An 11616-nucleotide genomic window follows, 5' to 3' on the forward strand; every position below is an offset into this window, starting at 1 on the left:
AATGGTGCAGGGGAAATACAGCTCGGAAAGCAGCGCAATAAACACGCCCACGTTGTGTTGCCTGCTGAGCCGGGGGCAACGTCACGACACAGCGAAAGAGGCAACCCGCGGATCCTATCCGCCGGAAGCTGCAACAGCAGCCATGGCAACGGCCATTCCCTGCGGAGGCTGTTCTTTGTGGCCAATTGCGACAACCTTCACCTGCAAGGTAGTCATCGTTGTCTTGGTGGCGCTGATTGCTGGTCCATCGTTTGGAAAAGTTGCGCGTGAACTGACGGCGTCGTCGCTGGCGACGATGCCACATGAGCTCATCGATGAGCCGATCTCACCGGGTATCGACCAAAGTCAGTGCTTGGACGTGTGCAGCATGAATGGAATCAAACCTAAAATGTGCACGTGTCGAGCTAGCGAACAGGAGTGTCGTGATGAGCGTGACTGTTGCCAGAACCTATTCTCCGAAGAAGTCCGGCGCCCGCGGCTTGCCTGCGTTCCGGCCTTCGAACATAACTTGATAGCTGTCGTCCGCTGTCCTGAATCGTGGTCACCTACAAGTGACGGTGACGAGACCAAGTTGCGATGCGAAGATAAAAAACGAAAAAACTTGGAGCTGTCTTATTTAGACGACCTCCCGGTACTGAGCCTCCGTTCTGGAGTTCTGTACAGGAACGCTTATTGTGCGTCCTGCAACGGCGATACAAGAAATCTTCGACCCTGGCAGCTCATGTTGATGTGCTCCCCCAGACGTGCAGTTAAAGTGAGTGTTCGTTTTTTTCATTTGTATTCTTTCAGTTCAAATGAACAGACTCTTACACAAAAAAGGCAAACATGTTTTCTTATGGAGATATTATAGAAATGTCATGACTGGCACCAGTGCTGTACTCAGTATTTTATCTCCGTAGATGCGTTGCGGGTTCCCTCCATTCCTCGAACGAAAGGGAAAAAGCACTTTAAAGCCGAATAGGACAAAACACCAAGAAAAACAAAGCCAGGCGAGAGTATTTATTCAAAAACTTTCGGCATGATGCAAAGCTCCAAAAAGGTACGGATTGAGTTTTTTTTCTATTTTCGTGCCAGCTTACATGGGAAACGACCGATCATTACGAGTAACACAGTAGACTTGCCATAATTCAATCTTACATAATCAGAACCTTCGCCTAATTAAAATGAACTTCAAAAGTTTGGTTAATCCGCTCTGTTCTGAATGTATTTCAAAGCTTTTTGTTTGCACTTGTCACAAATCATCGACTGTATTTGCCGCTTGTACCTGCACATTTTGATCATTCTATCACTAACAGCCACAAATAAAGCTTCTTCCCTGCATACCCGTGCGACAGCGAAACCGCGCTCTGCAGCAACCACGAGTGCATTGAGCAATAAAAAAATAATAGGACGGCGGGGCAGGCGTGCCATGTTGGAAAGCGAAAGACATGACCATAGAACAACTACACAGGCGATGATGCCGGTGACTTGACTTTCGAGTTAGTGCTTCGTTTTGTTTTGGGCCGACTAAGCCACTGCCGCAGGACAGCGTGTTCTATCGTTCCAACCTCAACAAACGGAAAGTGTGGAAAGGAACGGCGGCCACTGTAGTATAGTTACCGGATGTTGTCGCTACTTCTCCTTCTGCTTCACTTTCCCCAAAGGTTCTCCTTCTTTGACGAGGGTGAGAATAAAAGAAGTCCCTCGTATGCATCGGTTGCATAGAAGCTTTGTATTCATTCTAATAGAGCCCCTGATGAAGGAAGTTACACTTCCGAAACTGTTGGGAATTAAATAATCTAATGGAAGAACGACACGCTATCATCTGCAAAGCCAAAGGAGGTATAGGGGTGTTGTTAGGCTATTTTTTACTACAGTTAGTCAAATTAACATTTTTTTAAATATACAGAGGAAAGAAAGAAAGAAAGAAAGAAAGAAAGAAAGAAAGAAAGAAAGAAAGAAAGAAAGAAAAACACGCGCACAGAGTGGGGACCGAACCCACGCCTTTCGATTTGATCTCGAATGCGTTACTAATTCGGCTACCTGAGCGACTGTGTTTTCCTTCACTTCCTGGGGTATTTATAATTACTAGAACTTATCTGACGCTTTAGGGTGGTAGCCAGCGCCACTCTGACTACACGGGGAGAAGGGGAGCTTGATGATGATGGTTGGATGTTAATGGCGCCGGGCCAACTGGGGCAAAGAGCGCCAAAACAGTGTTTAAATATGAGAGGTGAGAACGTAGACACTAAAATCATTAAGCAAGAATAAAAGTAAAATCAATAAAAGACAGTGAGGATGGCTGGTGTAAAAGGTCAGGTTGTGATGGTGCATGGCATGAAATATGGCTTTAAAAAACTACGCGTGATAGGAAATGAGCTGTAAAAACTTGATGTTATTGAGAAACTTAAAAGTGCGTTGCACAGGAATCACGGGATCATCCGCTAGAAAGAGTGCTGGGTGTAGTGGAATGTGTTGTCTGTAGAGTTGAGGGAAGTGCTTGCGTCTTGTTGTGTGGAGTGTTTTGCCTGTAATGAGGATGTGAAGTACGGATAGGCCCTCCCCACACCTGCTACACAGGGGTCTTGGAGATCCAGTGAGAATATGGGAGTGTATCGCGTGTGTGTGGCCTATCCGTAATCTAGCTAGGGCAACTTCGATGAATCTGTCGTGTGAGTCGCTAGTGTATTGTCCTAAGTGTGGCTTTATTATGTGTAACTTGTTGTCTGTCTGTGTATACCAGTCGGCTTGCCATGTTTTGCAAAGGTGTTGTCGGATGTGTGTCTTGAGGTCAGTGTAGAGTATTATTGTTATGTTCACTGTGTTTGCAAGTGCAGCAGCGGCGGCCATTTGATCCGCGGTCTAATTCCCCGCGATTCCAGCATGGCCTGGAACCCAGCACAGAATTAGTTGAAAATTCTTAAAAGTTGAAAGACAAGATTGACAATGCGGTTTTTCCTGGGTCTGAGTGAAGACAATGCACGCACAAAGCTCAAAGAGTCTGTGAAGATGATGGACTTAGGAATTTGTTTTTTTTTTCAGAATGTGCTGAACGATGAGTAAAATGCCCTATGCTTCTGCAGAGAAGATAGTGGTGTGTACACTCGTGGTTCTGCAAGCATTAAAGCTGGGATCATGAGCGGCGCACGACACTGTAATTGAAGTTTTCGAGGCATCGCTATAGAATTCGGCACATTTATATTTATGCTGAAGCTACAAGAAATGCTGCAGAATCGCAGCTCTCGGAACCCTGTTTTTATCTATTTTGATAAAAGAAACTTCACAACAATCAGGCTGCAGTTGCCTTGGTGGTATAACGTCAGAAAATGATGATGATGTACAGACATCTAAAAACCCAACGGAAATACCTGAAGCTTCCTCTCTTACCCTCAGAGAGTAGGGCAAAGGAACAGATGGACGATTTGAGAATAGCTGGGTTGTAGATGTATCGTTAGGGACAGGTTTAAAAGGATGGTTATTAAATGATGAGACCTTAAAAGCATATAATAAATCTATGTACGTTCGGTGATGTTGCAGGCACCATTTGCTACTTTCAGCGTACAGACTGTGGACCGGGTAGTGCGGAACACACCACACGCAAGGCGCAGCCCCAAATGGACCACTGGGTCAAGCATTTTTAGTGCTGTTTTTGATGCCGACCCATATACATCAGTAGGGTAGTCTAGCCGAGACCCAACTAAGGCGGTAAAGACGCGAAAAAGGAGTTCTTTGTCTGCACCATAGGACTGGTGGGAGAGGACTTTGGGAATGTTTAGTGTTTTCAGGAATTTATGTTTAGGTTGTTTGATGTGTGGAATTAACGTGAACTTTTCGTCAAATATGACACCTAAAAACTTGTGCTCCTTTTTTACAGGGATAGAAGCGCGATGAAGGGTAATCTCAGGGTCTGCCTTAATCCCGCGCTTGCGGGAGAACACAACACAAATACTCTTTCCTGGGTTCAGTTTAAAACCGTTTGAGTCCGCCCAGCCAGCAAGTTGGTTCACCCCAAGCTGGACTTGGCGTTGACAAACTGAAAAGTTACAGGACTTAAAAGATATTCGAACGTCATCTACATATATATGACAGGAAATAGTTGGTGGCAATGCCTTCCGAAGTGAGTTCATCTTAACAATAAAGAGTGTGCAGCTCAAGACACCGCCTTCAGGGACCCCATTTTCCTGCACGTATACATTCGAAAGAGCACTGCCAACCTTCACTCGAAAGGTCGTTTCCGACATGTAGCTACTAAGCGTGTTCAGCATATTGCCGGAAACACCAAACGACTTGAGGTCACACAAGATGCTGTACCGCCAGGCCGTGTCATAGGCCTTCTTATCGAAGAAGACTTATACAATAATGCTTATGAATAAAGGCATCTTTTAGATATGTTTCCAATGCAACCAGTTGATAGTTGGTGGATCTCCCAGCCCTGAAGCCTGCCTGGCAGCTCTCGAGAAGACCATTGTACTCAAGAAAGTACACGAGCCTCCTGTTTATCATCTTCTCGAGGAGCTTGCACAGGCACCTTGTCAAAGCAATGGGCCGGTAACTGGAAGGAGATGAAGCGTCCCTCCCTTCTTTCAGGAAAGCCTCCCTCATGGCCTCCCTCAATAAGCGTGGAATGTGCCCCGAAAGCCGTATTTTATTATACAGATTTAGAAGTGCTTCAAGTGTGTCCGCGTGTAGGTGTTGTATCATGGTATATGTAATAATGTCTGGGCCTGTAGCTGAGGCTTTACACGTGCTCAAAGCAGCCCTCAGCTCATGACATGAAAACTCGGAGTTATAAGATGATGCTGACTTGTCGTTATCAAGTAAAGATTTCTTTTCGGCCGATGGTTTGTGTTTCATGAAAGGGTGTGTGTAGTGTGCTTCACTGGACACGTGTTGGAAGTGTTGTGCGAGTGTGTCAGCCTGGTCTTCGAGTGTGTCCCCTGTTGTGCTGACCAGAGGCAGGCTGTGGGTTTGTTGTCCTTTGAGTTTGCGTATTCTTGTCCATACTTTCCGTGTCTGTGTAAGCGTTTATTGATTTTATGAAGGAACGCCAACTCTCTCGTTTTGCCTCACGGCGCACACGTTTTCCTAACTACTTGGCCCGTTTGAACAACAAAAGATTACCCGACATGGGGTACCGACGGAGGATACCCCACGCCTTGTTCTGGGCCTCTCGCGCCCGCCTACAGTCCTCATTCTACCACGGCCTCCTCTGATTGCGCGGGGCACCAGAGGCGTGGCGAATGGACTTCTCGGCGGCTTCGAGGATGTGTGCCGTGAAGAGTTGGGTAGCTTCTTCAACGTGTAGATGTTCAATGGATGTGTGGTGTAGTTTAGATGTTTCTTCAAATGTACTCCAGTTCGCTCTATCGTCATTGAACCTGTTATGGGGAGGTGATCTGTTCGGGCCTTTACATAAGTATGTTAATGTGGTTGGGAAGTGGTCACTACCTATTGGGTTAGTGCCAACGTCCCATTAAAGAGATGGAAAGAGTACTGCAGAGCCAATCGCCAAATCGAGGTGTGAATATGTGTTGCGTCCTATATAATGGTATGTAGCCTTGTTTTTATTGAACAGGCATGCTGCCGATGATGTTAGATATTTTTCGATAAGGCGACCTCGGGCATCTGTGCGAACAGAGCCCCAAAGAGAGTTATGTGCCTTGAGGTCGCCTAAAAGAATGAAAGGTGTGGGTAGCTGATCTACAAGGCCCTGGAAATCCGAGCTCAAGAGTTGGAAATCAAGAGGGATGTAAAGTGAGCATAGAGTTATTAGCCTATTGAAAATTATGATACGAATGGCAACAGCCTCAAGAGCGGTCTGTAACAGGATAGAATGGCACGCCAAGGACTTTCGGGCAATGATGGCCACACCCCCAGACGATGTACCACCTCCATCCCTGTCCTTCCTAAATACCTGGTAACTATTCAAAAAGATTGTATATTTGGAATTTAAATGTGTTTCTGGTATACACATGACACTTGGCTGATTGGAATGCAGTAACTCATAAACATCATCAAGATTTTTCAGAAGGCCTCTCCAGTTCCATTCCATGATATTTTCTCTTCCCATTATTGAAGTTTAGATATACTGGAGTATGTGTGTTTACGTGTCGGCTTTCGGGGTTCGTACTCTTGGAAGGGGCTTTTTGATTTTCTCTACTGACCTGTACGCCGGAGCCCGTTCCTTCCGCTGTGGTGCATGCCGGAACGGCTCGACGTCTAGGTCGTCATCTGAGGGCAAGGGGGTGCCCAGCGGAAAGGGCCCCCTAGACTTGGACTGGGCACACTTTGCGATACCCTTCGTTTTGGCCGCGACCGCCGAGGGCGTCAGGAGCGCCCCGGGTGGCACAGGCGGTGCGGTGGATGTCGAAACTGCTGCGGTTTCCCCCAGCTCCTTCTCCTCCGGGCCCTCGTATGTGCTTCGGGCCACTGGAGTGGACGAAACAGTGGGTTCAGCAGCATCCCCACCAGACGTGGTTGCCACCACAGCCGCTGTTGGCTCAGCGAGCGGTGCGGAGGCGGGTTGGGCTGCCTGAGGCTCGCTGAGGCTCATTGGGCTGCCTGTCGCTCGCTTTTGGATAAACTTTACTTGATCGTCTTATGATCTTGACGCGAATTTTAACCGAAGAAATGTGTTTTTCTTGTTAGCCTAAGCTGCCGTTCTACTTTTTATATACATGCCAAGTCTTTTTATAGCTTTTATGCGGAATGTTTGATAGCAAAAACTTAATTCATGTGTCGGTGCGAGGTAGTTGCTACTTCGTCATGGGTATAGATTTAGCGTCAGGCACAACTGCAGGATGAAAAATTGACGGGAAAGGGGCGCCCTAACAACTTAGCTTTATTCGCCCCGAACTAAAGTATAAAGGCACAAAAAAGCACCATGTAATACCGCATAACACATGAAAGAAGAACGGGAAGTAGTCGAGGCTTACATCATTAAAAAGATGAGGGATTGATGTGTCAGGGAGCCTTCTGTTGATCTTCTTTCGAGTTAGGTAAATTATCTGGGCGATTTGTTAGGAGGGTGCTGCAGTTGTAATCGCTTCGACATGTGCTGCAACTAGTATTACATGGTGTTTTTTTCATGTGTTTATATTCACTTCGGAGCGAATAAAGCTCAGTTGTTAGTGTGCCCCTTTCCTGTCTCTTTGCCTTCCTCCGGTTGTACATGGCGCTTAATCTGTTCCCATGTTGATAGCATGGTGCTGATCTTTATAGGCTATGCGTCAAATTACACAGCATGTCATCATCGCTATACGTTCATCACGTGATTGATTCCTTACGTATTGCTTCAGCAAAAAACATGGGGAATTCACCGTGAATTTAGGCGGTGCATTATAGGCCCTTGGAAATACATGCGCGGCACTCATGGGATAGATGGGTCAAGTCTCGTTTTTCGTATTAGGTAGTCGTGTTTCTTCATCGTTGTGTTTAAACAGCGCCCCGTCTCACCTATGTATCTTTTGCCACAGAAAAAAAGGCATCCAATTCCACACGAGATGAACTTCTTGTTGTGGTTGACACCGCGGGCTCCTGACGTTTGTTTGCCATGTTGTTCACTCTTGCACAAATGTTTACTAACTTATTAGGTGCACAAAACTATTATAGCCCCTCATAACTTCCTGCGAATTTTTTTACTCTCTGAGACAACTTGTGAACATACAGGTCAACTTCAACACGTTGGTAGGCAAGCCAAAACACGAGCTCCAAAATTTTGTCATGTCTTGCGTTCGCCAGATGTCTTACGGAAATGAGGCGCCTTGTGAATGTCTCTAGAGGTCTTACGTTCACAAGATGCCTCGCCTGCATACCCGAGGAAGAGTTCGAATTTGCCAGAGACTTTCATGTTGCGTCCTCCGCTCCGCATAGTGTCTGCCCCTTTGGAGGCTGCTGCTTCACGCAGGTCGCATCCTCGTCGCCACTACTGCGTCTTCACAGAAGAAGAGGGCGAACCGCCGGGAAGCGCAGGCTGGCTGATTGTAACACATGTTTAATCGGTTACACAACGAAAGTCTACCAGGGAAGGAAGGAAAGAGCGGTTGCTTATATGCAGGTTCCAGCCACTATCACACCCAGGTAGTTACGTCACGTAGGACAGCCTCGTCCATTCCCTGAGAGCGCGTAAACACAAGCGCGATAATACGCGATACAGAAATTCGACAACATAACAGTTTAGGCGAAAAATAAATGGATTTAAACTTTTCTTTCGACTTTGATGCACAGACTTTCGACTGAGAAACTTTCGCATTTTACCAGTTTTCAACTTCACCCATGATCACGGTCATCATCAGAGAAAGCTGGTTCTCCTGCAGCGGGCTTTGGTGAGGACAGTCAGCACGAGTAGGGCAAAGAAAGCTGCATTTAAAATATAAACTGATTCTAGCGTGCCGTAATGACGCAATCGGGTGGTCATCAACGTCATAAGGCGAGGGACACATGTTCGAGTCCGACTACGGGTAGCGTTCGTTTAGCCGCTTGGGGGCATTTGGCTGTTCTGCATTCAGTTTCGTCGCGCGCCGGACGCCGTCAATCACGCAGAGAAAGCTTCCCTTTGATATACGATTAAGCCAGAGAAGGCAGACCCACATATTGGGGTATTTTCTATTTACTCCGTCTATTTGTGAAGTTAACAAAGAAACCAAACCACCAGTATTCGCGATTTATGCGCACAGAAGTAATCATTTATTGTTTTCTGCAGGCTCTCGAAAAAGGTACGGCAACTGACATCAGGTATGACTCCAGGAAAAAAGGCCTCAAATTTCATTTCGGGGTCAAGAAACGTCTGGGCCGATGTGAAATCGCCATCAAGGAAATGTCGGACCCACGCTTTACCCGAAGACTGAATATTAAAAAATGCCGACAGCCACCAATCATGATGACATGCCCAGAGGACTACAGCAACGCTGATGTCCGGCTGAAGTGCCACAGCTATGCCAGCATGGTAGAAAATATCCGCACAGGGTTCATTTACCAAAACCGGCACTGTGCAATATGCAATGGAGTCTCTCCGAAATATTTGAGGTGCCACTCGATACCAAAGCTAGGTCCAGACACAACAACTCCTTCATTCACGGTTCCACCGTACGCCATAAACACGGACTTACCTCCTTCATACACGGGACCAGACTACGCTATCCGCATGGACTCACCTCCGTCATCTATGGGTGCACCGTACGCCATCACCATGGAATTCAGCAACTGGCATCGGGCAGCTCTATCGGGCGCGCCAATGAAGAATGTCTGCCGCAGGGATGAGCTTCGCGATCCGGTGTCTAACCGCTGCGTTAAATGTGGTTGCCCTGCAGACGTGTGCCTGAAGCGTGACGACTGCCACTGGACCCGTGTAACCAATGACAACGTACATGTGCGAGAGGACTCCTTCCTTGTCATCAACTCATCTTCTGAAGAACTGGAACCAGACTTCTGGCATCGGGACGGTCCCAACGCAGTGATGGCCTGCGTGTCAACGACGGACGACGCCACAGCGTTAAGGCCTGTGGAATTCGAGGACGTGTTATCAACGATACTGCTGCTTATATCCGTGGTGTGCCTTATCCTGCACGTAATCGCGTACGCGTTGCTGCCGAAACTCAGAACTGGTCCCGCCAGACTCGTGCTTTCACTCGCATTTTCAGTTCTCGTGGCCCAAGGTTCATTCGTCGCAGGCGGGCTTCTTTTGACACCTGGCTCTGTTGTCTGCCGCGTGTGTTCGGTTGTGTCCCATGGTGCTCATTTGGCGGCTTTCTTTTGGATGAATGTGATTGCGATAGACGTACACCTCACATTTTGCAAAGGAATAAGTGGCAGCTCGCGAGCAGTGAGAGCTTTCCCGGCGTATTCCGCATACGCTTGGTTGGCACCCACTCTACTTGTGGCAGCGGCATCGACGTTGGAGTATGTACTGCCTGAATCTCCGTGGAGTCCATCCTACGGCTCACCGCACTGCTGGATCAATCGGCCCCTCAGCCTTATCGCCTTTTTCGGAGCCCCCTTGCTTCTCCTACTGCTATCCAACACTGTTTTCTTCCTCCTGACGGCTCGGAGCATCCACCACACCTCAAAACAGGTAACTATTGAGTTCTGTAGTGACCAAAGGCATGCTTTTAAAGATTTTAAACATGAAAGAACACCTTTTTAAGCTGAATGTATGGCTATCTATTGGTTTGTATATGTTGCCTCAAATGTGAATGTTTTCTTTTGCCGAACAATGTTCACAAATATGCAGTGTGTTTGCATATTTAGTAACTTGAAATTTTCTGCCCATGTAAACCTCTTGTTGAAATATTATTTTATCTTTTGGCCCGCAAGGCTGAATCAAGAGACAGACAGCGACACCGGCATACTTAGAGACAGACGGATATTACCGGGAGCAATAGACCAAAAAATACACCGTCTTTAAAAAACGGAGCGTGTACTGGGAAAGGAAAGGAGCTGCACTGTAGGAACGCTCTGCAAAAGGGCGACTAGCGGGCAATGTTAAAGCAAAACTGCGGTACTGGAGAAAGGTAGTGAGAAAGGGCCACGGATCTCACAGCTCAGTATACGCGCCTGATATAGGTCGCCGCTGGTGCTGACAACTTGATTCCGCGTTGCTTTCGGTGACGACACACCAGACACTAATGGCGGGCGGGGAAGGCCGGGAAAGTACACCACGGGGAAAGAAACTTTCGCAGCTCGAAATGCCGCTCATCATAGCCGCCGTGCGCGGAAGCAACTAGGAATGAAGCTGCTGAAATGGCCCACGCCCGCTCGATCACAAGGAACCCTTTTCAATCGGGTGGTCGTGAGTGTCCTGACGAAAGCGGTGGAACCAAAAGTTCTATAGTATATCAACAGAAGGTGGAACTAAACTTTCTCTTCACATTCTTTGAAAGTTCCAAGTTCTTTGGAGTTATTGCTACCAGGCTTTTCCGATGAAATATTGAACTTGGAAATTAGGGCACTCCGCCATTTTTTTCCAATATACGCTTAAGGCAACGATCGTTTAGTTTCAGTTTGCATTGCCGGACAATAAATTATCACGCTCACATGTCACATGTGTTTCGAAAAGAACATTTTCTGCTCTCCTGCTAGGTCTTCTCCAGACCTGGCTATGTGCTGTATATAAATAAATACTGTATTGCAACGACTAATAGTTCACAAAACTAACTGCCTTACAGGCCAAGCTCGCCCGTTCAACGTGCGCCGGCCCAAGCAACGAGCAACGGCGTCTGACCCTATACGCAAAGCTGGCCGGGGTTCTCGGCCTCACATGGGCTTTCGGCTTCGCCGCGTCGTTAACTGGACTGAACGCTTTCTGGTACCCCTTCATCGTGCTGTGTGGACTGCAGGGTGCATTCATTTTTCTTGCTTTCACCTTCAAGAGGAGTGTCTACCGCATGGCAAGTTCACTTATCGCATTTATGGCCTCATCCGGGAGGTAGTGTGGTCAAATTGAAAGCAAAAGCTGCCTGTGTCGGTTGTGTACACAGGAAGCAATAAGGTAGCGAATTGTACGAGCTGGTCTCCATTAATGATGGTCAGCACAGACGAAAACCGGACAAGAAGAGTAAGGACGACACAAGCGCTGTCTAGCAACTGAAATTTGTTGAGGAAAAAACACGTGTTATATAGGCAGAAAAGTGAGAAAAAAGC

At 47.2% G+C, this 11616-nt stretch overlaps 1 protein-coding gene across 1 annotated transcript; it reads left to right on the forward strand.

Moving 5' to 3' along the window:
* Nucleotides 1-9121: 9121 nt before the first annotated feature.
* On the forward strand, nt 9122-11405 carry LOC144139934 (putative G-protein coupled receptor Mth-like 4). The gene is made up of 2 exons (XM_077672158.1): nt 9122-10048; nt 11142-11405. Exons 1-2 carry the CDS (start codon nt 9122-9124, stop codon nt 11403-11405), a joined length of 1191 nt encoding a protein of 396 aa, XP_077528284.1.
* Nucleotides 11406-11616: the final 211 nt, after the last annotated feature.

The sequence above is a fragment of the Haemaphysalis longicornis genome, unplaced genomic scaffold (assembly GCF_048455015.1).
Source record: "Haemaphysalis longicornis isolate Haplotype H1 unplaced genomic scaffold, Haemaphysalis longicornis Haplotype H1 scaffold_5, whole genome shotgun sequence".
In the NCBI taxonomy this organism is placed as follows: domain Eukaryota; kingdom Metazoa; phylum Arthropoda; class Arachnida; order Ixodida; family Ixodidae; genus Haemaphysalis; species Haemaphysalis longicornis.